This window comes from Homalodisca vitripennis, chromosome 1 (assembly GCF_021130785.1).
Source record: "Homalodisca vitripennis isolate AUS2020 chromosome 1, UT_GWSS_2.1, whole genome shotgun sequence".
NCBI classification, from domain to species: Eukaryota; Metazoa; Arthropoda; class Insecta; order Hemiptera; family Cicadellidae; genus Homalodisca; species Homalodisca vitripennis.
The window spans coordinates 149,896,389-149,922,979 of NC_060207.1; the positions used below are offsets into that span (position 1 = coordinate 149,896,389).

The 26,591-nt window shown below is 32.4% G+C and overlaps 1 protein-coding gene across 1 annotated transcript; it reads left to right on the top strand.

Annotated features, from left to right (window-relative positions):
• LOC124353619 (papilin-like) lies at positions 1–26,389 on the top strand. Its single transcript, XM_046803545.1, has 7 exons — positions 1–241; positions 6,895–7,022; positions 7,176–7,326; positions 9,082–9,525; positions 11,320–11,475; positions 22,808–22,921; positions 24,894–26,389. Exons 1-7 carry the CDS (start codon positions 1–3, stop codon positions 25,088–25,090), a joined length of 1,431 nt encoding a protein of 476 aa, XP_046659501.1. The 3' UTR covers positions 25,091–26,389.
• Positions 26,390–26,591: the final 202 nt, after the last annotated feature.

Sequence of the window (26,591 nt, forward strand, 5' to 3'; positions counted from 1 at the left end):
ATGCCACTATTTAATGGAAGGATCAACAATAAAGTACTCTACAATGTTGCAGTCTACAAGACTGGGGAGTGTCCGCAGCTCACACAAGAAGCCAGTCATTGCTCGCAGGAGTGTACTGTGGACGCAGATTGCAGTGGGACGGCCAAGTGTTGCTACAATGGCTGTGGAACATCCTGCCTTGAACCAGTCTCAGAAGCACCGCAGACTGCTGCACCTACTCCCGAGACATACCATCCAGGCAGTTAGTGTTTTTTTTTTTACTATACACAACTCTCTTTATCATTGCACTACATTGAAAACTCAAAGTGTACTGCTATAAAAGGTTAACAAAGCCAACAGCATCATCATCTGGAGTATATAGTACACTTGTCTTAAGATAACTGGAGTCCTTACTCTGTCTGATAAAATAAAACATGCTTGAACTTTTTATAGCAAGTGATATATTGAGACCTTTTAAACGATTGCTATGGTATATTATGGTAATTCAAACTATATATTATATATTTGTTCCTTGGATATAGCCATTATATAAATCCTTAACGACCTATTAAACATGACACAAATGAACAAAGAAGTACCTTTGTTAGTTTGTTTTGTTTTCAAGTGTAAACTACTCAACCAATTGTCCTGAAATTTTACATGACATTCTTACAGTTCCTAGGATGAATATAGGCCTATTCTTATTTGAAAATCCCTCCGGGCTACACCCCACTGGTCTTTAAATTAGTGAAAAATCCCATCTTGGTCTCTAAAGTTGTGTAACATTAATTGAATGAGCCTGTCAAATGTAATCAGCTGCTCTGTGTAAACATAGTTTGTTATTTTCAATTTGTTTACATTTATAGTGAGTAAATGGTCTAAACATCATTTTATTTTCCACACGGTTTTATATTTCAGCGATTAGGTAAGTACTAATCTACCTTAGAAAAAGTCCTAAAACATAAGAAGGTCAGAATTTGACTCTGATGATTACCTTTGAAGCAGGTGACAAGAACTATGTATGTTAAATGAAATTTCGCTGGATTGTTCTTTTGAACTAATGTGGCAATTCAAGCTCTAAATGGTCTAAAATATTAATAAAACTTTTACTATAAATGTAAAGACTGATATAAAACCCATCCAAGTTCTCTTTTGACAGAAGTAGGCTTCTCTGATTTGTGATACATACTTTCTTGATAGGGAAAGAAAACAAAATCATACTAAGAACAAAGTAAATTGCAATGGCCATAATTATACAATTTTTGACGTATTTTCTTAACTGTGACAGCAAGGCAAACTCAAAATTGGCCGTCACGTGTTTAATTCACTCGAACCAGCAGTGGTTATAAATGTGCAACTAAATTGCGTGCAAAGCAGCAGGTACCTGCTGACAGTGCAAATATAAGAGACAATGTAGTCTAACTTTTACTATACATTTAAAGAATACAACAAAGTCTTTTAGACAAAAGAAGGGTTCTTAGAGCTGTGTATTTATATATTTTTTCTTGATTGGGAGAGAGGCAAAATCAGCTTTGAAACAAAAAGTACCGTATTAAGATCGTAGTATATTAAAATGACCATAAATATACACTTCTTAAAATATTTTCTTGGTCATAGGAAGAATACAAACTCAAAATACCCAAAATTAAAACCCAAAATATTTTATTCACCTTTAAGACAAACTCCTCAATATGATATACTAAATGATGTCTCTTCTTGTGTAAAATTTCTAGGTATTTTTATTGATAAAAATTTAACATGGAATCCTCATATTGAATATATTTCCAAGAGATTATCCCGTGTAATGTTTTTACTAAGATGAATAATGAAATATGTGCCTGAAAGCTATGTAAAATATGCTTACTATGCATTTTTTCAATCTATAATAAGGTACGGTTTAGTAATGGGGTAATAGCACTAAAATCAATGAAATTCTTATCTTACAAAAAAAGACAGTTAGGGTAATAGCACAAGCACAACTACTGGACCATTGCAAACCACTTTTCATAAAACTAGAATTGCAAACTGTTATTACCCTATATATATATATATATATATATATATATATATATATTTGACTCAGTATTATACATTATGAGATATATTCAATCTCAAACTTTTAGCAGAGATCTACATAGCCATAATACCAGAAATAAAAATAATATTGTAATGCAACATTAGACAATAGACAAGTTTCATTATTGACATATTCTTAAAAAATAGTAATAGAGTCACATATTATTACAAAAAGTTAGCTTATGATGAAACAAAGTCAAGGTTTTTGTAGTCTCCATTCTCCATTGCAGGCGTTCAGGAACTCATCCAGTGTATAAAAAGATTGATTTACTAGGAGGTTATGCAGTCTTCCTTGTAGGGCATTCCTCTTCAATCCTTTTATTGCATCTGGTAGAGCATTCCACAATTTCCGGCCGATGTAGGATGGTTTTTCTTCAAAGATTGCTGTGCAATGTGGGGGCAGAACGTAGTTAGTTGCATGACGAGTATTGTACAAGTGGAAGTCTTTCCCTGTTTGAAGACTCAGCCTATGAGCATGTAGAATAACTTCTTGAATGTACAGAGCAGTGATAGTCTTTATGCCAAGGGCTTGGAAGGCTTGCCTGCAGCTTTGTTGAGGTTCAAGGTCAGCGAGGATTCTGAGGGCTTTTTTCTGTAGGACGAGCACCCTATTGAGGTTCCCAGCAGAGCAGTAGTCAAGTACAACATTTGCTATAGTCAAGAAGCAGAGCAGAGATGTATTGTTCTTTATCTATTTGGTCAATGATGTATTCAATTAGGTTGATGATAGCTGATGTGGTTGATTTACCTTTCAGGAATCCATGTTGACAACTAGTGACTATGTTTAACTGCTCCAGGTTAGTCATAAGTCTATTGAGAACTACTTTTTCAATTATTTTAGAAAAGGTTGAAACAAGTGAAATAGGACGGTAATTTTTTATTTCAGTCGTTGATCCTTTTTTATGTTTTGGATACACTTTTGACTCCAGAGACTTTGAGATGGGTTTATTATGCTGACCAAAGGTGGTATTAGCTCTTCAGCACAATGCTTTACAATTTTTGATGAGTATTCATCCATTCCACTTGATGGTTTAGATTTAAGGGAATTGATGACCGCTCTTACTTCTCTGTCACTTGTCGGGCTTAAGTTGAAAACAGTTTGGCAGTTGTTTGTTATGGACTGGTTGTTTGCATTGTTGTCATGATTTCCTACTGTGTGGTTGCTGAGTTTCAGTGTTGCTTCAGCAACTTGAGTGAAGAAAGTGTTGAAATGTTCTGCAACTTCAATTGCATTATCCACCACTTTGTCATTGATTACAATACGGCTTTGAGGTAGGAGTTCTCGTTGTCCTTTTCTTTCATTGTTAATAACAGTCCATAGGGCTTTGGTTTTGTTGGCGGCTGACTCAATGAAATTTGAGTTTGCATTTTGTCTTAGGGCTCTAAGTTTATTGTCATATTTTTTCTTCCTTTCCACCATAACTACTTTATCTTGGATATTTCCTGACATTTCGTATTCATACAGTGATTTAAAAAAAGTATCTTTGAGGTGTTTTGACTCATTGTCATAGCACAAACTTTTATTTTTTTATTTCCTTTTACTTTTCTTCATGGGGCAAGCGATATCAAGTGATAATTTTAAGGTTCCTAGAAATATATTGTAGGCTGTATCAGCGTCAGGAGCATTATGGATGTTGTCCCAGTTTTTGTTCAGTAGAAGGGATTTTAGATTGTCTAAATTGGTTTGACTAAAATGCCTTTTAAAGGAAGTCTGTGGCAGAGTGTTTATTTCATATCTATTTATCTGGCATATCTGAGCAGTATGATCAGAAAGTCCTGTTTGTATAATGGCTGTGTCAACGTTGTACTCAGGTATGTTGGTGCATATGCAATCAATCGAAGAGGCTGTGTCATGAGTAATGCGGGTGGCAAGTAGGGGCAATCTTTTGATGTTACGGGTGGACAGTTCAGTTTCCAAGATAGTGTTATCTATGGTTTTTTTTTCATCCTGTCTATATTAATGTCTCCAATCAGCACTAGGTGTTTATTGTGTGCTTTTGTGTTGTCAAGAATATTTGACAGGACATTTAAACTAGCCCTTGTATTTTCTCTAGGTGATTGGTATACTCCCAGGATGTGTATAGTTTCACCAGTTGACTCCACCGATACCATAGCCGCTTCGCAGCAGAACTCTTGACAGAGGTGGGATATATCGATTTCTTTGGTCCGGTCTGCCAGTGCATCTTTTGCATAGATAGCTACGCCTCCCAGCTTATGGTCTTCTCTGCTGCAGTTTGCTATTAAAGAGTATCCTTGAAGATTTGTACTCTCTAATTCCCTACTTTTGAGGCCATGTTCGGTAAGGACCAGGATACTGGGATCTGTATTGTTAAGCAGATGATTTAGCCTATCAATCTTCTTATCTAGTCCGTGAATGTTTTGATGCAGTATGGTTAGATTTTTCCTGGAGCTTTTATTAAGTTTGAGTTGATGAAGTACCTGGTTTTAAATTTGGTCTTCTTCTGGTAGGTGTGAACTAAAAAAATGTTTATGAGGTTCTGGCTGGAATTCCGGTGTGATTGTGGGAACTGAAGTTTGGGAGGTTTCATTGTGTAAAAACCTATTAATGTTTGGGTTTTTAGGTAATTTAAATTCCTGGATGTTAGCTTTTTCAGTGGCTTTTGCCATTTGGAGGGAGACGTTAAACTTGTTTGTCTTCTTAATCCATTTTTGGCTCATTCCTGTTGTTGATGAAGGGTTTTGTTTTTTCAGTGGTGTAGTCCGCATATGTTTCAGTTTTTTTTTGCAGGTTTGACTGACTCCTAGCGTTATGGGTAGGCTTGCATCTGTTGTGGGTAGGGGAATAGAGGACTCTGCCTCTGTTGTCCTTGTAGATAAAATCAGTTTTTGGTTGCAGGTTTGACTGGCTCCTGAGGTTAGGCTAAGCATTGTAGGCTAAGCAAAACCCAACAAAGTCGTATTTTAATTTCCCAAAAGATTTACAACAAATCAATAGGTCTAGTTAATAAGTATTCTGTAAATATTTTTAAAAATAAGCTATATATAACTGGTTAATACAGAACCCATTTTATGAACTTTCAGAGTTTTTTAGTATTAATTATATATATTTCTAGATTGTCCAATTGTATATTCCAATTTGTTAATCTAGTGGTTTAAAGCTTTCATCTGTATACTGGAATTATGTTTTATTTAACATCAAATCTAAAATATATGTACAGTATTTTTATATATTAGAGTAATATCTCTTTTGACTATGCCACTTAGGTGTATTTATGACTTTGTCAATGCATTTTGTAAAATGACAATAAACATTATTCTATTTTATTCAACATTGACGTCGAAAATCTAATTTACTCGAACCAGAAGTGCTCATACAGGTGCAAAACCTTTGAAATTATTGTGTGCGAAGAAGTGGGTAACTGCTAGTACAAAATAATTTTCTAATTGTTTAAGCTAATTTGCTGAATCTCATCTTTTTACTTAAACAGAATTTGATATAGGTCTGTTATATGAATGAAAATCGAGGTTCAACACATTTTCACATATCATATACACTATTTACACACACCTGTTTGTGAACGTCAGTTTTAGTAGTTTTTTTGGTGTTGGAAACCTTGAAGCAAGGAGCACAAAACATACATCACAATCACTGCAATTCATCTCTGTGTACGTTATACTTTGTAAGCCAATTGAATCAGCTATTTCCCTGGTAGTTCAATCACTACCTGTCACAGGTCAAAATAAAACACATCTTTGTTGCACAACAGATTAACTTTGCTGTGTCCAATAATTTCAAGAATAAATGAAAAAGCTATGCATAAACAGTTTTATGAATATTTATAACAAATTGTATACTTGATAACATGCAACATGGATTTCACCAAGGAAAGGCAGTTTTGTCTGTAGCAATCTTATTTTTAGAACTGGTAATAGAGTCTATTGTTAGAGAGGAAAATGTAGTGGGAAGTTTTATGAACATGTCTAATGCATTTGAATTGATTATCCTATTTTACTTTAAAAGTTGCATGATATTGGAGTAAAATATTTTAGCAATTTATAGTTTACACCTCATATTTGAATCTGTTCTTTTTTAGGTATCAGAAATATAAGAAACAGTACATTCACATACACTAGAAAGAGTTTTTCACTAAAAAAATATATAATTTGAAATTAAAAAACAAATGTTTGAAATAAGTTTTTTCTAAAGCTAATAAGTGTACTACAAAATTAAAATAAATTAAACAAATCCAAAACAACAGTTTTTAATTTTAAAATTAAATATTTTACTAAATAGTTTTGAATTACTATAGGTTAATTAGTTTTAATAAAATAATTCTATTTTATATAATAATTGTAAAAGAATAAATAGAGATAATTTTGACTGAATTGACTTAGACCAAAGTCTGTGACAATTTAACTCAGCAAAAGCTGTTAAGGGATTAATTGATTGACCACTAATAAACAACAGATAGTTCAATCATTTTTCCAAATTTTTAGAACATTTTTTTGCTGTTTTGGCAATTTCAAACCAATACAAGTGTCTCGCTAAATTGCTCATTCATATTTCAATATTCATAACCAAGAACATTCATTAATTTATTTTATTTCATTTTATTGTAAATATTAAATCAAACTGGAACTTGGTGTGTAGAGTGTATAGCATACCTTAATGTTATAAATGTATACAACTTAAGTTTTCGCATAACGGTTTAACTCTTTCATTCTGTCATAGAACATTTGAAGACCATTTAAACTTTATTTCAATTTTGCTAGTTAACTAAATTTTATTTTTTTATAATTATTGGAATTTTTCTTTTTAAAACAATCCAATCTGTACTGACTATCAGTGCTTATTCTAATTGTTTACATATTTTTTAGGTTCAGCACCGGAGATTCACACAGACACACCAGTGGTTGAAGCAGACGAGGGATATTTTGTGACACTGCATTGTGTTGCTCGTGGAAACCCCACTCCCTCTGTAGTCTGGATACGGGGTGGATCCACGGTATGTACATTGTTCAAATTAAATTTGTGAAAGAATGTCTTAAAATAATGTATATAAAAGGTAGTTTTTTATTTGATCAGTTCACTTTGAACTTTACAAACATGTATTGTGTATTGTATTTAAAATATGAACAATTCACGTTGTTGATTGCAGCTGAGTGTTATGGGAGGCCGGTACAAGTTGCTGAGTGACAGCTCACTTCAGATTGTGGGTCTGACAGCATCAGATGCTGGAGAATACACCTGTGTGGCTGACAATGGTGTGGGTAGTCCTGCACGACAACTTTTCCACGTCAGGGTCCGCAGTAAGTATCTCAGTGGCATTCGCATTTAGGGTGATGGTGTAGGACTGAACGGGTTCATACCATTAATTGGATAGACAAGTAACATACTGACTAACCCTGAATTTCTTTAAAAAGCTTAACATTAACAGTAGTAGTTGTTCTTAAAATATTGCCTTTAGACATAACCTATTTACATTTCTGAACTTTTGTTACTGCTTTAATAATAATACACCAATATGGTGTATACATCCATTAAATGTCTCATTAATAGAACTTTTTGGTTTTGGCAAGTACTTTCTGTTTGTACATTACTACATATTACAAATTATATTACAAGTGAAATACTGCAAAAAGTAGATTTTGTTAGTTTAAACAAATTTCTTGGATTCTTCATGAATCTGCTAATAGAGTTTATTATATTATGAAATATATAACATTAATGATTTTGAACAGAGTCTAAACGTTTCTCTTTAGTTCACTAATTACATTTCTTCAGTTGATCAGAGTCAGCAAGGGAGAGATTCATGTAAGGCCATTCCATCCAGATACAACTACTGTAGTTCTGTGGGAATACCTGAAGGTTCTTCTAATAAAAATATATTGCTTTTCTTTTAAATCTTTTTGACATGGTGGCCCAGAGTTGGTACAAGGAAAACAACATTTAGCTGGAAAATAATAAATTTTGGTCACTTTTTAATAAATTTTGTCACTAGATAAACTTTTTACTATTGTTGTCAAATAGACATTTTAAAACTTTGTAGTATGACAAAAAATTACTCTAAATGTTCAAAAATTATAAACAATATTAGATATGGAATAAACATTAAAAGTATTTAAAAAATTAATTCTGGTTTATATGCTCTAGAGTGTCAACTATGCTCAAATAAAATTATAAAGTTGTTTCTAAACTGTATATCTTTAAACTATATTTTCATATACACATTTGGTATATCCATATATAGATACAAATTATCAATCAAAATATTCAACTTTAGTAATATATAAAAAAAGCAATTATTCGTGTTTTTTTTCTAATTACCATGCCAAATTATTGTAAAGTAACAGTATTTGCTTTTTTACGATTGTTTCCTTTAGAATTCTTAAAACATAACAACAACATTTCCATTTAAAAAATGAGTACTCTAAATGAGAACACTTAATGTTGGTATTCCACTCATATATATTTTATATCCTCTTCCACTAGATTTATTACTTTACAAACATACCATTGCCTTTAAAAAGTGTAATCTACGTTAACATAGCATAAGTATGTAATTTTAAAGCATGTTTGGTTCAACGAGTTCTTAATACAATATAAACATTACATTTAGTTCAACTTAAATTTAAACCTGATTAACTTTGTGTTGTTTCATTATGATTGGCATGATTGCTTATTTATCATTAAACAACACTATGGTTTGGGAAGTTTACTAAAATAGTTAGATATATAACTTAGAGTAACATTTAAGGATGTTGGTCTAGTGTTATAAGCACAACAAAAACATTAATTTGTTTCAATTAATTTTTTTACATAAATAAATAAATATAAATATATATATATATATATATATATATATATATATATATATATATATATTTCTTTATATATTTTTCAAAAGAATTAGTTATAATTCTGTTTGCATTAATAAATTTTACTCAATATCACATTACAATGAAGATTTTAAACTGTGCTTATATAATGCTAGAGTGACTGGTAGTATACTAACGAACATAGACTAATTGGTTGTGGTGCATGAGCTAACTGCATGTGTGTAGGCCCGAAGAAACTCCAAGTTGAGATACTGGGTGATGACAGCCAAAGCATTGTGGTCAGCCTGGGATCTCGTGCAGTGCTACAGTGCTATGCATACGGCTACCCAGCACCCACTGTGACATGGTGGCGTGGCGAGCGCATGTTGCCACTCATCTCATCCGAACTGGAACAGCGCCGAGACCTATCTCTAGTGTTGTACTCAGTTACACTTACATCACTCGGGCCCTACACCTGTCAGGCATACAACGGCCAAGGTCGACCTGCGTCACGGACTGTCATACTTAAGGCGGTGGGACCTGTCTACTCACCTGATCCCAACGATGTTACCTATAACCAGTACTTGGTTCCTCGGCCTAGATCTCCTGATCAACAACCCCGTCCTCCTCCCTACTATCCACCTCCCACTCCACCCACCACCGCTGCACCCACTGTCAGGGTTTTTATTGGTATGTACAACAAACTGTTTTTTAAATTTTAATACACCTGCAAAATATCTCTCAATGATTTACTCCGTATTAACTACTCTTTGTCATACTCAACTCTTATAAATTTCAAATTTACTATTTTAAGTTATTGATTTTGGAGATATTACAGTGAAGGAAGCAAGCATGTTTTTTATTTGGCTACAATTTTAATTTTTTTAAGTATTGATTAAATGGAGTTCAAACTATAAACATATTAGTTCTACCAGGCTTTGAAATTGTTGTGTATCATAATTAATTGTTGGATAAAATTGTACACAAGCTGTACAACGTGTGTAACAGTGGATTCCCTCAAATAGAACCTTCACTAATACAGAGATTAGGCTAGTTATGCAATGTTTTATTGAGAAAATAAATCATACAATTATTAAGGGTTCAAACAGAAGTTGAGTTTATAAGTTGAAGTTAATGTACTTTAATGTCAAGTGTACAAAAATAAATATACTTGTGTATTTGAAATATCTGCTTTAATATTATAGAACAATGTAATTTGCGTAAAAAGATTGAATAATGATTCTCAAATGGCTCTTAGCAGTTTAAAACTTACAAACAACATTATGCTATTTTAAAATTTTAAGATTTAAATGGCAGTACTGTGGATTTAGTTAGGTGGAGAATGAATACTGGTGATAGCATTTGGGAGACTTTTTGACGTCATATACATATATACTTGATCTGAGATACAAATAATTGTGAGCATTGATAGGCAACCTCTTGAGATAGTGGCAAATGTTACTTTTGACCGTTCAACTTCTGCTTCCACAAGTATAAATCTATAAATAATTTCTGTTACATTACAAATTTCTATTGTTAAAAACTAACCTTATACTGGTAATAAAAGTTACAGTGAACCAAACTCAGAAATAAACTTAACACGTTGAATGCAACTGAGGTCCTAGAGTGCACTAGATAGTTAAATTAAAAGTATTAAGTATCACTCAATATAGAACCATAGTGGAGGTGTTACCTGTATTATAGTTAGACAGTAGTTTAACACATGGACTGTTGCAGTCCCCCTAGTACGCACTGCATGGCTAAAAATACTTGATATCACTCAGTATAGAGCCACAGGGAAGGTGTTACCCACATGTATTATAGTTAGACACTTACTGAACAGTAGACTAACACATTGACTGTGGCAGACACCCTATTACAGACTAAATGGTTAAAAGTATTCAGTATTACTCAGTATAGAGCAACAGTGAAGGTGTTAAATTCCCATGGACCTGGAAATAGTTATAATACAATACTCTTCTGATATAGCTTTATCCACAACATAAATGTAATCATACAAGTTAATCTGGAAATTCAGTAATTCAATCAAGATATGTAATGAAAGGACTACAGTGTGGTTCGTCAATTATCAATAAAAGCCACTTTCTCTCATTTGTAAATGTATCATTAATATTAACATATGTACTTGTGTATGAATATGTGAAAATAGTAATATAATCTCTAGTATAGATTTTTTATTTTATAAACATTGAATTACTTCTAATATAATTGTAAACAGAATTATTATTGGTAACTACTTAGTAAACCATAATAAATCTTTTCTATAAGTAAAAATAAATAAATTTACTGTAGAAAGATTATTGTATGAAAACAATTATGACAACAATAATTTAAATTACCAATGAATTTACCACCATTTTACCATTTTAATTGTCTCCACCATGGAGTGATTGTTACAAAATTAAATTCCTTGTTTACTTGAAAAATTATTAACAATTTTCTGATGTTTTGTAATGAAATCAGTTCCAGTGAAAACCCTGATCAATATGGACAAGACCGTGTTCCCAGTTGACAGTGATATCTCCATTCCTTGTGATGTGGATGGCTACCCTGTACCCAAGGTCTTGTGGTACAAGGATAATCTTCTAGTTCATGCCAGTGAAAAGTACCAAATTTCAGGTATTCTTTGTTCTTTTCCCATGATGAATTCCATAATTTTTAATTATTATGATTGCCATCACTTTAAGTCATTAAAGGATCAGATGGTAAAGTTGTTTATGGTGTTCAGTACTATATGGTGTAGTGATGTTTTTTTTTTTTTTTTTAAATAAATTGAAATAACTAACTTGTTTGACTTGTAAAGTGTTTTAAGTTTCACAGATAAGTGCATTTTAGATATCAGATATATAAATTTGCATTGCAAACATGTCACTAATTTAATATTTTAACTTATAATAAACACTTACTATTTGTTTGCCAGGCCACATGTTAGCTGAGGACTGCATTTAGTGTTAAATTTGTAACATAAATTATGTGTAGATGCCATTGGTTGGTGAAAGTCTTTCTAAAAAACACTATAACACAATTGGTATAAAGAAATTGCACTTTGAAAATAGTTTTAATTTTTTCCTCAGAAATAATAGGAAGTAAAAAAGTGTTTGATTCAAGTAGTTATTTCCTGTCTGAACACTACATGATCTGCCCAATTGGAAACTTGTAGTCTGCAACTGTGACAGTGGGATTGCTTATCAGCTGTTCTGTTGACTTCAGCTGGCAATTACAATGAATTATATTTTCTATTAGCCACACTGTCTGCTACTGAACTGGTTAAGTGGCAGCTGGCCCTGAGATTGGCGGTTCAAATCCCACTAGTAGCAAATAATTTTTGCAAACTTCAAATCAACTGGTGTAGCATATTTAATGATTTATTGCAATAAACATATGCTGCAATAATATTTATGAGTATTTTAGCATTTTTCTATAATTTTCTGTGATTTTATGGCTATAAATTTATATTTATTATTTTATTTACATGACGTCAGAGAATAATGTGAGAGTATGAGAATGATTATAGCATTTTGATTGAATTATTGTGATGAAAGTGACTGAACAATTGTTTTATTAAATGACATTTTGTATGTTTTATTTATTGATAATTTATTAATAATACGAGTTATGGTTTAAACTAACTTGTATAGTTTGAAATACAGTTGCATTGCTAAGGTCTAAGTCTCATTCTTCCTTAATCAATTACACTAATAAAATGGTGAAAAGGACACAATACCCCTGTGGGAAGTGCACAAAAAATGTTAACAAATGTAAAGCTGTTCTATGTAAGGGACTGTGCGCTAAATGGCATCATTTGAAATGCACTTCATTGACTTTAGTTGAATTCAATGATTTGCACAAGACGCCAGGGAACTGGGTATGTGATAAGTGCTCATCAACTGATGTTACTCTTGGCCTTGAAGAAGAAAATGAAGAAATCGCCAATGATATAACCCAGGAGATTGAAACGCAAAATAAGATAATAAACATTTTAAATGAAGACTTAAATTTAGCCAATGAAGAAATCAGAAAACTCAAAACCCACTGCTCAAAACTTCAAACAATGGTTTTAAATAAAGAAGAAACTATATTGCTACTAGAAAAACAAGTTCAGGAGTTAAATTCTATAGTTAAAAAACCTGTATGGCCTAAGTTAAACAAAAGTGTTTCAGGATGTTCAGATCGTAGTTTGCCCATTCCTCATTCAACGCCTATCTGTAGAAGCATGATGGAGAAAAACAAAATGTGTAGGCCTAACACTGAAAATAATCCAAATAAATCCTTCTCAACAATTGTAAAAGGGAAAAAATCCAATGCCAAGTCTACAAGAGCGGGTTCAATTTTTGCTATTGAAACACAGAACCGCTATAAGCTACTTGAGGAAGAAGAGGATGTAATTTCAATTGAGAATGATTGTGAAACCTTAAATGAAAATCTGTTTACCTCAAAAAAAACACAAAATACTTATCTGTGCTGACAGCCATGGCCGTGACCTTGCCTGGCAATTAAACAAAGCTCAAGAAACACATGAAGCTGTAGGGTTTGTAAGACCAGGTGGTCGAGCAAGGGATGTACTAAATAAAAGAAATATAGAAGCAGAAAATTTAAAGAAAAACGATGTACTGATTGTATTGTGTGGGACCAATGACGTTGCAAGGAATGAAGCGGAAGAAGTTTTTGTAAACTTAACATCAACACTACAAAAAACTACAGAGACTAATGTTATTGTGGTGGACCTTCCAAAGAGGTATGATTTGGCCGATTGGTCATGTGTGAATGGAGAAGTTTATGAATCAAACCGGCGAATTAAAGACTTCTGCCAAAACTATAGTAATGTTATGTGTGTAGAAGCAAGTGAAGCAGGAAGACACCTACATACTCAGCAGGGACTTCATCTCAATATGAAGGGGAAAAGATGGATCGCTGAACTCTTAGCAAAGAAAATTGTGGAACTGACAACCAAGAAGACAACTTCTGAGGAGGCTCTGAACTTGAGCATCAGTGGAGATCAGCCCCCTCCCCCCGGCACTGAGCCCTCTTCGGGAAAACGACCTCAACACCCTCGAGGCAACGGACCCATAACTTTCTCAACAGGACAAGACAACAGACCCTAAAGTATACTCCACTTAAACATCCAATCAATCAGGAATAAGCTTGACTCACTAGATTTATTCTTAGATAATACTAGCTATGATATTTTGACTATTTGTGAACATTGGCTTTGTGAAGAAGAGATATCTCTGTACACTCCCCGTGGGTATAGATTGGCTGATAGTTCCTGTAGGAAACATTTGTTAAGAGGAGGCAGCGTAATATTTGTCAGACAGGAAACTGAATGTAAAATTTTAGATGTAACAATGTTTGCTTATGACTTTGGTTTTGAAATAACAGCAGTATTTTTGCCTGAATTAAATCTTTTAATTGCCTCTTTATACAGAACACCTGACACTAATGTAAATTGTTTTCTGATTTCATTAGAGCTATTTTTATTACATGTTAATAAAAAACACAGTGATAAAAAAATTATACTTTCAGCAGATTTCAATATAGATATTGGTAAAATAACCTCAGAATCACAGTCTTTCCTGAATTTGTTGAGATCATTTAATTTATATTGCTTGAATCACAACCCAACTAGGGGAGATGCAGTACTAGATAATATTGTTACAAATATTAGCAAAGATAATACAGAATGTCAGGTTATTGAACCACATTTGTCAGATCATGCAGCTGTGTTTGCAAAGCTGTATGGTCTATTTCTTGCAAATAAAGTTAGGCCTCATAATACAAGCAATTTATATAAAAATATTAGAGATTTAACCCCTACAACTATTTTAAACTTTAAAGACATGTTAGTTTTAAGAGATGGAGGCAACTATATTGTATGTCCGATGTAGAAGAGGGTAGTGAATATTTTATTTCTGTTTTGACAAATTCTTATAACAAATGCTGTAGAATTAAACAGGTTAAATTAAAAAATCCTAACAGGCCAAGAATTAAATGGCTTACGCCAGAACTGAAAAAGATGAAAGAATTCATCATTTTACTTTATGACAGACACAAGAACAGTAAGGGTACAATAAATGAAAGTAAACATAAAGAAGCATATACTGATGCAAAAAGAATTTACAAAAAACAAAATAACTTTAGAAAAGAAACATGCCAATGAAAACTTTATTGCCAATGCTTCAAATAAATGTAAAGCCGCCTGGAATATAATTAAAGCTCAACCAAATAATGGCAATGGTAGTAACAGCTCTAGTCAAGTTAGTGTTATTGATTCTGAAACGTTTAATGATTATTTTGTTAATTTAGTAGGTAAGTTAGGTTTAAGTAGTTCTAATAGAAATGTAACTGAGAATCAAGCCATTGATTATGTAAATACATATGTCAAAAAATTGTTCTGAGAATGGAAAACATTTTAAATGGAAACCAATTAGACAAGTTGATGTTTTAAAAAGTGTGCAAAATCTAAGTACATCTCGTAGTGAAGACTACTATGGGTTTTCACACTTTATTGTTAAAGAAATTATTGAAATAATCTTAGAGCCCCTACATTTTCTTTTTAATAGGGTATTAGAGAAAGGTGTATATCCCAGTTCTTTTAAGATAGCTAAAGTTACTCCAATATTTAAAAAAGGAGACAAAAATGACCCATCAAGCTATCGACCAATATCTCTGGTTCCCATTTTTAGTAAATTATTAGAGTCTTGTATTAAGCAACAGTTAAGCGGCTTTTTTTACTGAAAATAGCCTTTTTTGTAATGAACAGTTTGGTTTCATACCAGGGCGAAATACAGTAAAAGCAGTAGAAAAACTTGTGGAACAAGTTATTTTTAATTTTGAGAACAAATTAATATCATCTGCTACTTTAATTGACTTGACAAAAGCTTTTGACTGTATCTCGCACAATTTATTAGTAAAAAAGCTGTTTGCATATGGAATACAGAATAAAGAACTTGATTTATTAGCATCTTACCTTAACGATAGAAAACAAATGGTGGTCCAGGGCCAAGGAAAATCAAGTTTTAAAGGTGTGAATGCAGGAGTCCCCCAAGGATCTGTCCTTGGACCATTTTTATTCATCATATCAATGAATGACATAGCTTTTAATTTACCTTGCCCATCAGTTTTATACGCTGATGATACTACACTTTTGAGCTGGAATAAAAGTTTGGATACACTGCTTGAGGACGAAACACAAGCCATAGAAAACTGCATTAGAATGGTTTGAAGCAAACAACCTTGTTGTAAATAGTAACAAAACAGAAAAAATTATTTTTTCCTTGACTCACTATATTTATAAAGATGTAAAGCCTGTAAAACTGTTGGGACTTCACCTAGATAGTAGATTGAGCTGGGACCAACACATTCAAGAGTTATGCAAAAAATTATCTAGAGTCACATTTCTTTTACGTAAGCTTTTGAATTCTGTGACAACGAATATGCTAATTACTACCTATTATGCCTTTTTCCATTCTCATCTTAGATATGGCATTACACTATGGGAAAATAGCTGTGGTTCTCAAAAGGTTTTCATATGGCAAAAGAGAGCCCTAAGGATAATAAAAAATGTCCCAGAAAGAGAGTCCTGTGAGCCTCTTTTTAAAGAACTACAGATAATGACTCTACCTAGCCTATACATTTACTGTTGCTTGGTTGATGTTAAAGAAAATCTACAAACACTCAGGGTTAGACAAGAAGTTCACAGATATCCTACTAGGAAAAACCATATGATAGAAATGTTACCAATAAAATTAGAAAAAGCTAGAAGTAGTCACTGTATTATGAAATTAAAGATGTTCAATAAACTGCCTCAAGAGGCATGGCATGTAACATTAAAAAGATTTAAGGCAGTTTTAGAACATTGGCTCAAAGATAAAGCGTTTTACTCTGTACAAAGTTATTTGGCCTGTGATATTAGTACCTTAAGATTTTAAAATTAGTGTAGTACCCCCTGTTTATTTATTTAATTGTTAATAATTTATCTATTACAATTTATCCTTTTGTAAATTTTTCTGTTATATCGTTGTTAAATTTTAGCTAAATTAGAGCTAAGCCTGGTTGATGAAAGAATGTAATAATTATTACCTGTAACATTGACTAAGCCCGCTAGACAAGTTTGTTAATGTACACAATATATAATAGTGGGATTTAAGCTTTAGCATAGAATGACTTTGTCGATTGCATATTTTATGTTTAAAGACAATAAACTTTCTCATTCTCATTCTCACATTATAACTTTCTTATGTAACATGCCTCATGAATTTGTTTTTAATTATAGGTGTTTATGTGTGTTGAGGCATATCAACATATTGATTGTGGCAAGTACCTCTTAGCCCTTATGACAATAGACTGTGTACAACTTGTGTACTATGCTGTCACAAAGGTATTATGTGCTTTTTTAGCATTTTGTTAGCAATATAAATGGAATAATGAGAGTAACGGATATATACTGGAAAGGTAAGACAACCACAATACATAATAAAAATAAGATTGCACTCCCTTTTTTTTTTAACAAAAAGAAGCTTAACACAACCTTTATATGTTGTAAAACCCAGTTTTTGTAAATGATAACTGTCCCATAAATGCCCAAACAAATTGAAACTTGGTACAATCTTATAAATATCGCTGCTAAGTTTGTTGGCCACCTACATACACAACATTGTTTCAATACAGCTGCCATTCACTTTTTTAAAATTCATGATTCTATTATTTATGAACCTAGAAAAGAAAAAAATGGTTCTGGAATGCTTTTTACCTAAACATTTTGTTACCAACAATTTGTTTGTATCTCAAATTGTTTTCAAGGTATTGACTACGTGTAAAGTCTGTAAGAATTTGTTGATTACCAAGAACTGATGAAGGGAATGCTGAAACAAGTTCAAACTTGATACAAACACTGTTTTTTTTTAATATCTCAACCAAGTTCATTAGTCAGCCATTTGTTTATGATGACCATTCAAACTTTAAAAATTGCAACTCTGTTATTTATGAACGTAGAGAAAAAAATGAATTAATCACTTAAGATAAGTTATGATAAATCAAAACTATATGAATCGGTTTTTGTTAAAAGGGCATCAGTCACTTTTTTTCACAATTCCACTTTTTGGTGGATTTGGATTCTTTATTTCTAGATCTACATTCTGTGTTAATAGGGCATCAGTCAGTCAAGTAATAAGCCCACAGCACAAGGTTGAATATTGTGTAATTTGTTAAAAAAGGCATCAGTCTATGACTCATGCCCTTTTAACTAAAAATGTTGGCTGTACTTTTGTTTAGCTACAGCTGTTAACATGGAAACAGCTGTCTAGCAGCTTGAATATTGTGGAGCAGGTTTTTAAGGTTATAGTTTTCAGATTCTTTGGTTAATTCAACAGAGTAAAACTAGTAGAAAAATATGATAGAAAATATAGAAAGTGTTAATCATGATGTTTCTCGTAAAAGGAAGTTTACAGATCCTAGTGGGTACAAAAGGAATCAAAATAAGGAAAGCCATTATCAAAGGAGATATATGTGAACCATAAAGGCAATGAAACTCCAACTAAGAAGCCTTCATTTACTTGTGGGTAAGTAATAATTTAAATGAGGTTATCAACATTAAACTTATAAACTTTGTTTACCAATATAAATTGGTGTGTGTCTTTTTAAATAACTTATATAATAAAATCCTCAGAGCTACATCAAGTTACAAGTCTGAGCCCTAAGTAGGCTATTACTGAAATAATTGGTTTACATTAGCCTAAAACTCTCATTTTGTTACAGATGCAAGAGAAATTGCTTGGGAGAGTTTCCAGAGGACAACGTGACTGAGATTTTTGCTAGGTTTCACGACCTCGGTAACGAAAAAAATGAACAAGACATGTTACTATATGGAATTATTGATGTGGAGGAAGTGGCAATACGTAGACCAAGAAATGAAAATCCAAGAATAAACAGTGCTAGTTTCAAATATCACCTTTTGATTGGAACTTCAAGACATATAGTATGTTTGAATGCTTTTGTCAATGCTTTTGGTGTTACAACTAAAAGAGTCCGGCGAATCAGAGAACTCAAGAAGGCCTGCAAAACTCCCGAAGATAAAAGAGGAAAGGCAGTGTCTTTTTCCGTGTCCGATGAAATAAAAAGCTTGGTTAGAGAACATATTAGTTCATTTCCTGTGAAGGAATCCCACTATTTGGGAGGAACCAAATTTTACCTGAATGCGGAATTAAATTAAAAATAATGTATAACTTGTTTTGTGATAAGTACCCTGAAAAGAAGGTGAGCTATAGTTTTTACTACACGTTTTTTAAAGATAATTTTAATCTCAGATCTGGTCGGCCTCAAGTCGACACATGTTGCACATGTGAAGAGCTTAAGCTAAAAATTAAATCTCCGCACTTGAATGAAGCTGCAAAACGGAGTGCTGTGGCCGAGCTTCTTGTACATAAGCGACGAAGCCAAAAGTTTTATTCTGCGCTAAAGTATGAGGCCTCAGAAGATGCTAAGGAAGAAAACAATATTCTTTCAATTGCATTTGATTACATGCAAAACATTTCCCTCCCAAAGGTGCCTGTGCAGGAAACTGTTTTATTTGCGCCAACTTACAGTGAATGTGTTTTGTATAACAGACTTAAAAAGTAGAAACAGCAACATCTACCTCTATCATGAAGGAGAAGGTCACAAGGGGCCTAACGAAGTTTGCTCCTTTTTGGATGACTACCTTAAACATGTTTCCGGAAAGTGTGACAGAGCTCCGTATTTTTTTCGGACAATTGCGCTGGTCAAAATAAGAACCAGACATTGTGACTAGGTTTTTCTTATTTTTAACTGACAGTAAAAGGTTCTTAAAAATTCAGCACATTTATCCTGTCAGAGGTCACAGTTTCCTTCCTTGTGACAGAGAGTTCGGCTTAATCAAAAGGATGCTTAATAAGCATGACAGAATATTCAGTATGTATGAAATCATTGAGGTAATAATAATAAGTGCCAAACTGGAAAGTTTCTTGTGAAGGAGGTGAGAGCTTCAGAGATTTCTAACTTCAAATCTTGGTGGATAAAGTATTACAAAAATACTCCAGTTTCAGAGGAAACAAAAAAGAAACCAAGCAAAGAAAAAGTCAAAATTTGGGATCAGTAAGCTGTTTCATTTTGTATTTGAATCTACTTTAAAAGGCTACATAAAGGCATACACCACCATTAATGGTCTCCATTGCCACACCTTTCTCATGTCTTTAACAAACACAGGGATTACTGGTCCCAGCGAAACTTGCTTACCCAGAGGGTAAAGTGCCTATAAAAAATCAAAACTCCAAGATTTAAGAAAAGTCATTCAGTATGTACCTCATGAGAACAGACAATTTTATAATGATATTTTAGAATGGCCTGTAATGGAAAATATTAATATGCAAGAAGAAGATGAGTGATACGACGTATCAACAAAAACCTACATAGGGCACAAATTTAGTTTCTTTTTCTATGATAAGGAGTTTAAAAAAAAATTGTTTAAGTAACATAATTTAAGCTTAGGCCTATACCAATAATTCTGTACTCATTGTATCTTTAAAAATAAATGTTTTTTTTATAAATTATGAGTGTTAACACTATTTTTTTCATGTGACATATTGAAAATTTGTTAAAAGGGCATAAGTCACACATTTTTAAAAATTCATAAAAATTTGAAATTTTGATAAAAAATTTGAAATCTTTATATTGGGATGTTTAAAAATAAGGCAGAAAATGCAATGCATATTTATTTAGGAATTTTACATTTGCTATATATTATTTAATCGGTTTTATCAAGTTTTCCGAAAGTTTACTTTTCATGACTGATGCCCTTTTAACAAATACCGATTCATATAACAAAATAAAATACAATTAATTTTAATATTTAAAAATGAACTTTTATTAGCAACAATGTTTAAATTTATTACTCTAAAAACTTTTTAAGTAAATATAGTGTCAATCCTGTCTAGTGTTCCTTTAAATTTGATCTGAATTTCTTTAAATTATTTTCTTTCTTTCACTTGTCAGTTAAAATGCTGCTTCACAAAAACACACAAGTGAACATGCAAAGGGTCAACATCAAATATACCTTTGATAAGCAATGCAAGAATACCATTCCTATTATACAAACTGTCAGTTCTTTAGGTTTACTTCATTGGTCAGCATCAACCCATATAGAGGGAATGTAAATGTTTGAAAACTCCCCATGTTCAGATAAATTCACCATCTTAGGTTCCTAGCTCAACTAGTCTCCATCTAAAGATTAATATATGGATGTGGCACAACAAAATTTATATCAGAGACAACTATGTTATCAATTTTTGTAACTGGAACGGAAAATCATACCAAAACTGGTCAGGTATATTTTCAGAAGATGGCCAATTTAGATTTAAAGCCGCTAACAACATGTCTAGAATGCTGCCTGCTGCAATGGCCCAGTTATTAATTTTTTTTTTTTTGTAAGTTAGAATACATTGCTTACCCATTCATAACACCAAACCACCTAAAGTTGAATGCTTCTGACTAAGGAAAGTGACTAAATTGTTGGAAACAATTAGCTAGAGTATAATTACCTCATTTTCATTGGTATAATATTATTCATAGATTTAATATTCTTTGAATTTAGCAATGGTACTGATTGAAAAGTAAAGAAGCATACCAGTCCAGTCATAAGATAAAAGTTGATGGTACAACTCCTATTGTTGCCCTTATAGAAATGAAGCTTCACACAACTTTTCAAACCTATAGGGCAGTATAATTTCAAGATATCGACTGGACAGATAGACAGGCAGGCAGAAATGAAATTTGTCCAGCTCCACGAGTAATAGGCTTAGCTAACCCTCAGCCAATAAAGTCAGCTTTTCCCAACAGTGTTTCGAAGTACTTATGTCAGTGTTCATGAACCAGACATTTGCAAAGAAAACTTCAACATGGCACCACTTTAAATTAAAAAATCTTTGGTAACAAAAAGCAATACAAAAATTGTTTTATTTATGTTTTTTAAATAAACTTTCAAGATGGGTAAAAGATATCATTTCACATACTTAATTTCTACTGCACTTCTAGAATTAAATATTATTCAAGATAACTCTCTCTCAACAAGAGGCTCAAAACAACTCGCTGGCCAAACGCCGCCTCCCATATAACTTGTCCAAATCGGCCCGCCATTCATAACTATGCAATATATTAGTTCCTTGACACATGCTGTGCTCTAGATGTGATACTAGGAACTATTTCTACTAGTTGGTGGTTGCAGAACATTTCCCTGTTCTTTTATAATTTTTTTCTTGATTGTTTACGCTTCTACACATGGTTATTTGCCATTATATTTTAGTATTATGGTGAACGTGGCAAGTTCAAGTTGTACCACTAGTTGCAACGAAACAGATCGTGAATCAGAGAGCTTTGTCACAAGTCAATGTTACTTATAACATGCTGTTTATAAATTATTTTACTTTGTATTTTTTGCAACTTTAACATTAAAAATAAAACTATTACTTCTCAAATAAAGACGAAAAACTATCACCTTATAAATATCATTAGAACGCATTGTGGTACTCTTTAGTCAGTGTTAGTTTTGAAGGCACGTTTCTAAGCTTTGAAATGGTACTAAAAACATAATTTTAGCTTAAAAGAAAACTTTTGCATAAAGTAAAAAGTCAATAATTACTTTTTTGCTTGAGCAACTGGATAAATAGGTCTCACATCGGCACTACTTGATCTGTAAGGGAAAGGGTTAAAAGAAGCCTTAGAATAGCCTTGAAACTTATTGACTATTGCTTATCTTATTCCTTTATCTTGTTCTTCTTATTTCAGGGCAAGTGTTATGATTATATTTTGGTTTACTGTTACAGGTATATTGAGATATTACATTTATAAATATATTTTTAAGTTTTCGTTGGATTTGGAAAACTTTCAAAAGAAACTCAATTGTTAATTGAAGTTACTGGTAAACTTTGTAAATCTTTTCTTACAGAAAGCAGCAGGCTAACAGTGGTGAGAGCCAATGCTAACGATACTGGAACATATAGATGTGAGGCAGCCAACCAATATGGCTCATCTTACACAGAGGTCAACATCAGTGTGGAAGGTAAAGAAAGAATTTGCCAAATACATCATGTAGTAAAACATGTTAGAATATTCTCATTGATATGTGTGTTATTTTGATGAATTTTACATTGTAGAAATAGTATTTTAGCTAATTGGAAAGAACCAGAGTTTTTATTTAGTTATTAAATGCTCCTTTGGTGTTAAAATTAAAAACTGTAAGATAATGAGTCCAAAAGTAAATCCAAAAAAAAATCATATAGTGACTTTCCAACCATGAAGGATAGTACTTTTATACAAAAACGAATATATTTGCTATATCATTTATTATTATTATAAAAGAGGAGAGGCCGATCCCCTTTTTGGCCTTATTCTGCCTGTCCACATGGGCCAATGGTATGTGCGAAGATCTTATCAAACAGAATAAGGAAGAGAGTTGGTACAGTACAAGGTCAGCATTACTGATTAAAAGTGCAGTGGTCACAGGCAGGATTTCAACCTGTGGTATCTCTAACTCAGGCTTAAACTGACACCTTAGATTGCTCAGCTGCTGACTCTCCCACATTATGGGAGAGAGAGCAATTTTAATAAAATATGCTAATTTAAAGCTACCATGTGAAACATAGATAAAGTCTGAATCATAAACAATATCACTAACTGTCAAGGTTCTGGCTCTTTAGTCTTCCCTACCTAATAATCATCTATATATATAAATGCGAATGTTTGTTTGTATGTTCCGTTATAACTCTGGAACCAATGCACGAAACATCGTGAAATTTTGTACAGTGATTCTACACGTTCCTGGAAGTAACATAGGCATACATACTAGAGTAAATTTGGTCCAATTTAAATAGTTTATTTAATTAATTTTTTAATTATAAATCGTTGTTGATGTTAGAGTGTTTTATATTGGATCCGACAGACTGCGCTACGACACATAATACAAAGCGAACTGATACTTAACAGCTGTTAATACTTTCAGCTGAAGTTCATCAAAGAGGCAGAAACATTTGTTTACATTTAAAATTTAGAACATTTTTATTGTAAAGTGCTTGATCAGTAGTGTAATGCAGGTTGCATAGAAGACGTCATTGCCTAATTTTAAATTCAGATTGCACCAATGATCAATAATAATATATACAAATGAATGTTTGTGTGTTTGTCCTTTATAGACTCAGAAACTATTGGACCGATCACTATGAAAATTTGTATTTATTTGTATTTTTCTATGTAGAAGGTTTATATGCAATGCCCATTGATGTAACTCACCACCAGGCTGTACTGCAAGATATAAAAGTTATCAAAGCGCCTGCACATTATAAACTGCAATTACGACACAGTTACGTATATTAAATAGCCAAAACTATTTGAAGGCAAAGAAATATACTGCCAAAGCTTAAGAGACGTGTGCGAAGCCGCGGGAAACAGCTAGTTCTTTATATCAATGGTATTTATTGTTAAGTTTAACATAAAGTAATACAATATTAGATTTTAGCAACAATACCAGTATTATGCATAAGTCGGTGCCAAGTCGTTCCATTCACAGAAGTATTGCAGTAGATCATGAACAATTGTTACAATGCAACACTTTTCAATTTGCAACTCAGTGCTTTGTCACAAATCTATAAAATTATTGATACTTTATTGCAAACAGAATGGGAATAATCTCATTGCAACATATTTGTCATGATTGCGGTTATTTTAATGATCCAGTTCCTGCTCCCTTGGAGTACCTTAAGACGCATTATCACAACAGTATCAAGAGAAATTGTCTACTTTTTCATTGCAACAGTCTAGAACAAATTCGATTGTTGATATTTTCACAAAACATTTTAAAGTTACAAAAAACTATCTCTAATGTAAGATATAATTTCCTGAGCATAAGAAACTTTTTGAGTCAATAAATATTGTTTTTTTTTTTTAATTTATCATCAAATTATACTGTAAACAGTGATTACAATCATCAACCAACAATATATTTTTCCATACTTTAAACTGTTCACTGTTGTTTGCAGGAATCTACGTGGACCCACTGTGTACAGACAATACGTTTTTCGCCAACTGTGACCTGGTAGTAATGGGCAAGTACTGCACCCACAAGTACTATGGCAAGTTCTGCTGCAAGTCCTGCACGCTAGCAGGTCAGCTCCCGTCAGTTGGTCCACATCTTGATGCTCTCAAGCGCCGCAGACGGGCACTAGTCAAGCACTGACATGCGGTGTGTAACACAGATTGCGTCTAATCAAATTTATTATTTCCATTTATCGTCGGTACGCTATCTGAAAAAAGCGATTTACTAGGTATTTCAAAGATTATCTCAGCAATGTCCATTTTCTGATGGGAGCAACTCACGGAGATCTGATGCTTAGTAATTCGGAAGACTACTCGACAGTATGTAGAAATAATAAAGAATGTTACCCTCCCACTGCCACCGTCTACGTGTTCTGTGATGATCCAGTCCTGTTCGGTTTGTTCTGTCGACTGTGGCGTTAGTGGATAACCACATTTTGTTGTCATAGAAATATCAAAGCAGGAAATGTAAAACCTTTAGTGTAAAGTATGGAAATCATAAAAAAAATTTTAATACAATTTTATTTTCATAACTGTTACTAAAAACCATTTTAGAAGCATAAATTATTTCAAATATTTGTCAATAGGCTATGTTGGTTTCAAATACCTTAAATGAAAAATATTTTACTTACAGTTTTCATATTTTTGATATTGCAATAATGAAAATTTAAAAATAATAATATTTGGGTTTTTTTACAATCAAACAATTCAATCACCAACACCGCCCTTGACTTGACAAATGCGACTGAAATGTAATATAGCCTAGCTGCATGGCACTTCCGTAGTACTTAGATTGCCCTAGAACTGTTAGTACAGTAACCTTTACTTATAGGAACTCAATAGTTGCCAAATGTTTTTACGTTTATTTATTGTAAATTATGTTAATTTATTATATTGTATACATTTAAATGATACACTAAATTTATAGATTAGAATTTTTATACCTTAGCATATAATTTACATTCATACAAGCAAAACATATTTTATATATAAAAAACAACATGAAAATTGGCAGTTATTAAATATTTTAAATAAATTAAAATTTTATTACAAATTAATTACTTGTAAGATTCTGATATAGTAAAACAGGGTTTTTTTCAATTACAAAAATACAAATATAATTTTATGTGTGCCTTAGTCATTTTAAGCATTAGTTAAAGGAAGTTTCATGAAAAGTTATAGATACAATTATTTAATCTTGTTTGTACTACTAGTTTTACTAAGCCTCCAAATTTAACTTGTTTGGCTATCTACTTAGATAAATAAATTAATCATGTATATCTGTTCTTTTTTAACAATGACTTAAAGTCAATAATTAATTTTTTTGTGCCTTTCATTATTTGTATTATATTTTATCATAGAATGATTTTAGTTTAGTGAGTTGTGTAAATAAAATGTATTTTCAGTATAATATAGAAATAAAGACAGTATTTTAATGTTTTAAGGTGTATTTTTAATTACCCAGAACTTTTTTCAATCTGAATAGCTTTCTTTGGAATGGAAATCATAATATTTATTTGCATAGATGTGGCCACAAGATTGGAATATCACATATGGCTTTAATTCTCTTCAGATTGTACTGCCTTACTAGGAGGGTATAACTGAAATGTGGGGTAGTGCAACTTGATCAGTTTTGTCACTTG

Coding starts and splice junctions, on each gene's coding strand:
- LOC124353619 (XM_046803545.1), top strand. CDS start 1: ATGCCACTATTTAATGGAAGGATCAACAATAAAGTACTCTACAATGTT. Junction 7,327..9,081: donor TTTCCACGTCAGGGTCCGCA/GTAAGTATCTCA, acceptor GCATGTGTGTAG/GCCCGAAGAAACTCCAAGTT. Junction 9,526..11,319: donor CACTGTCAGGGTTTTTATTG/GTATGTACAACA, acceptor TAATGAAATCAG/TTCCAGTGAAAACCCTGATC.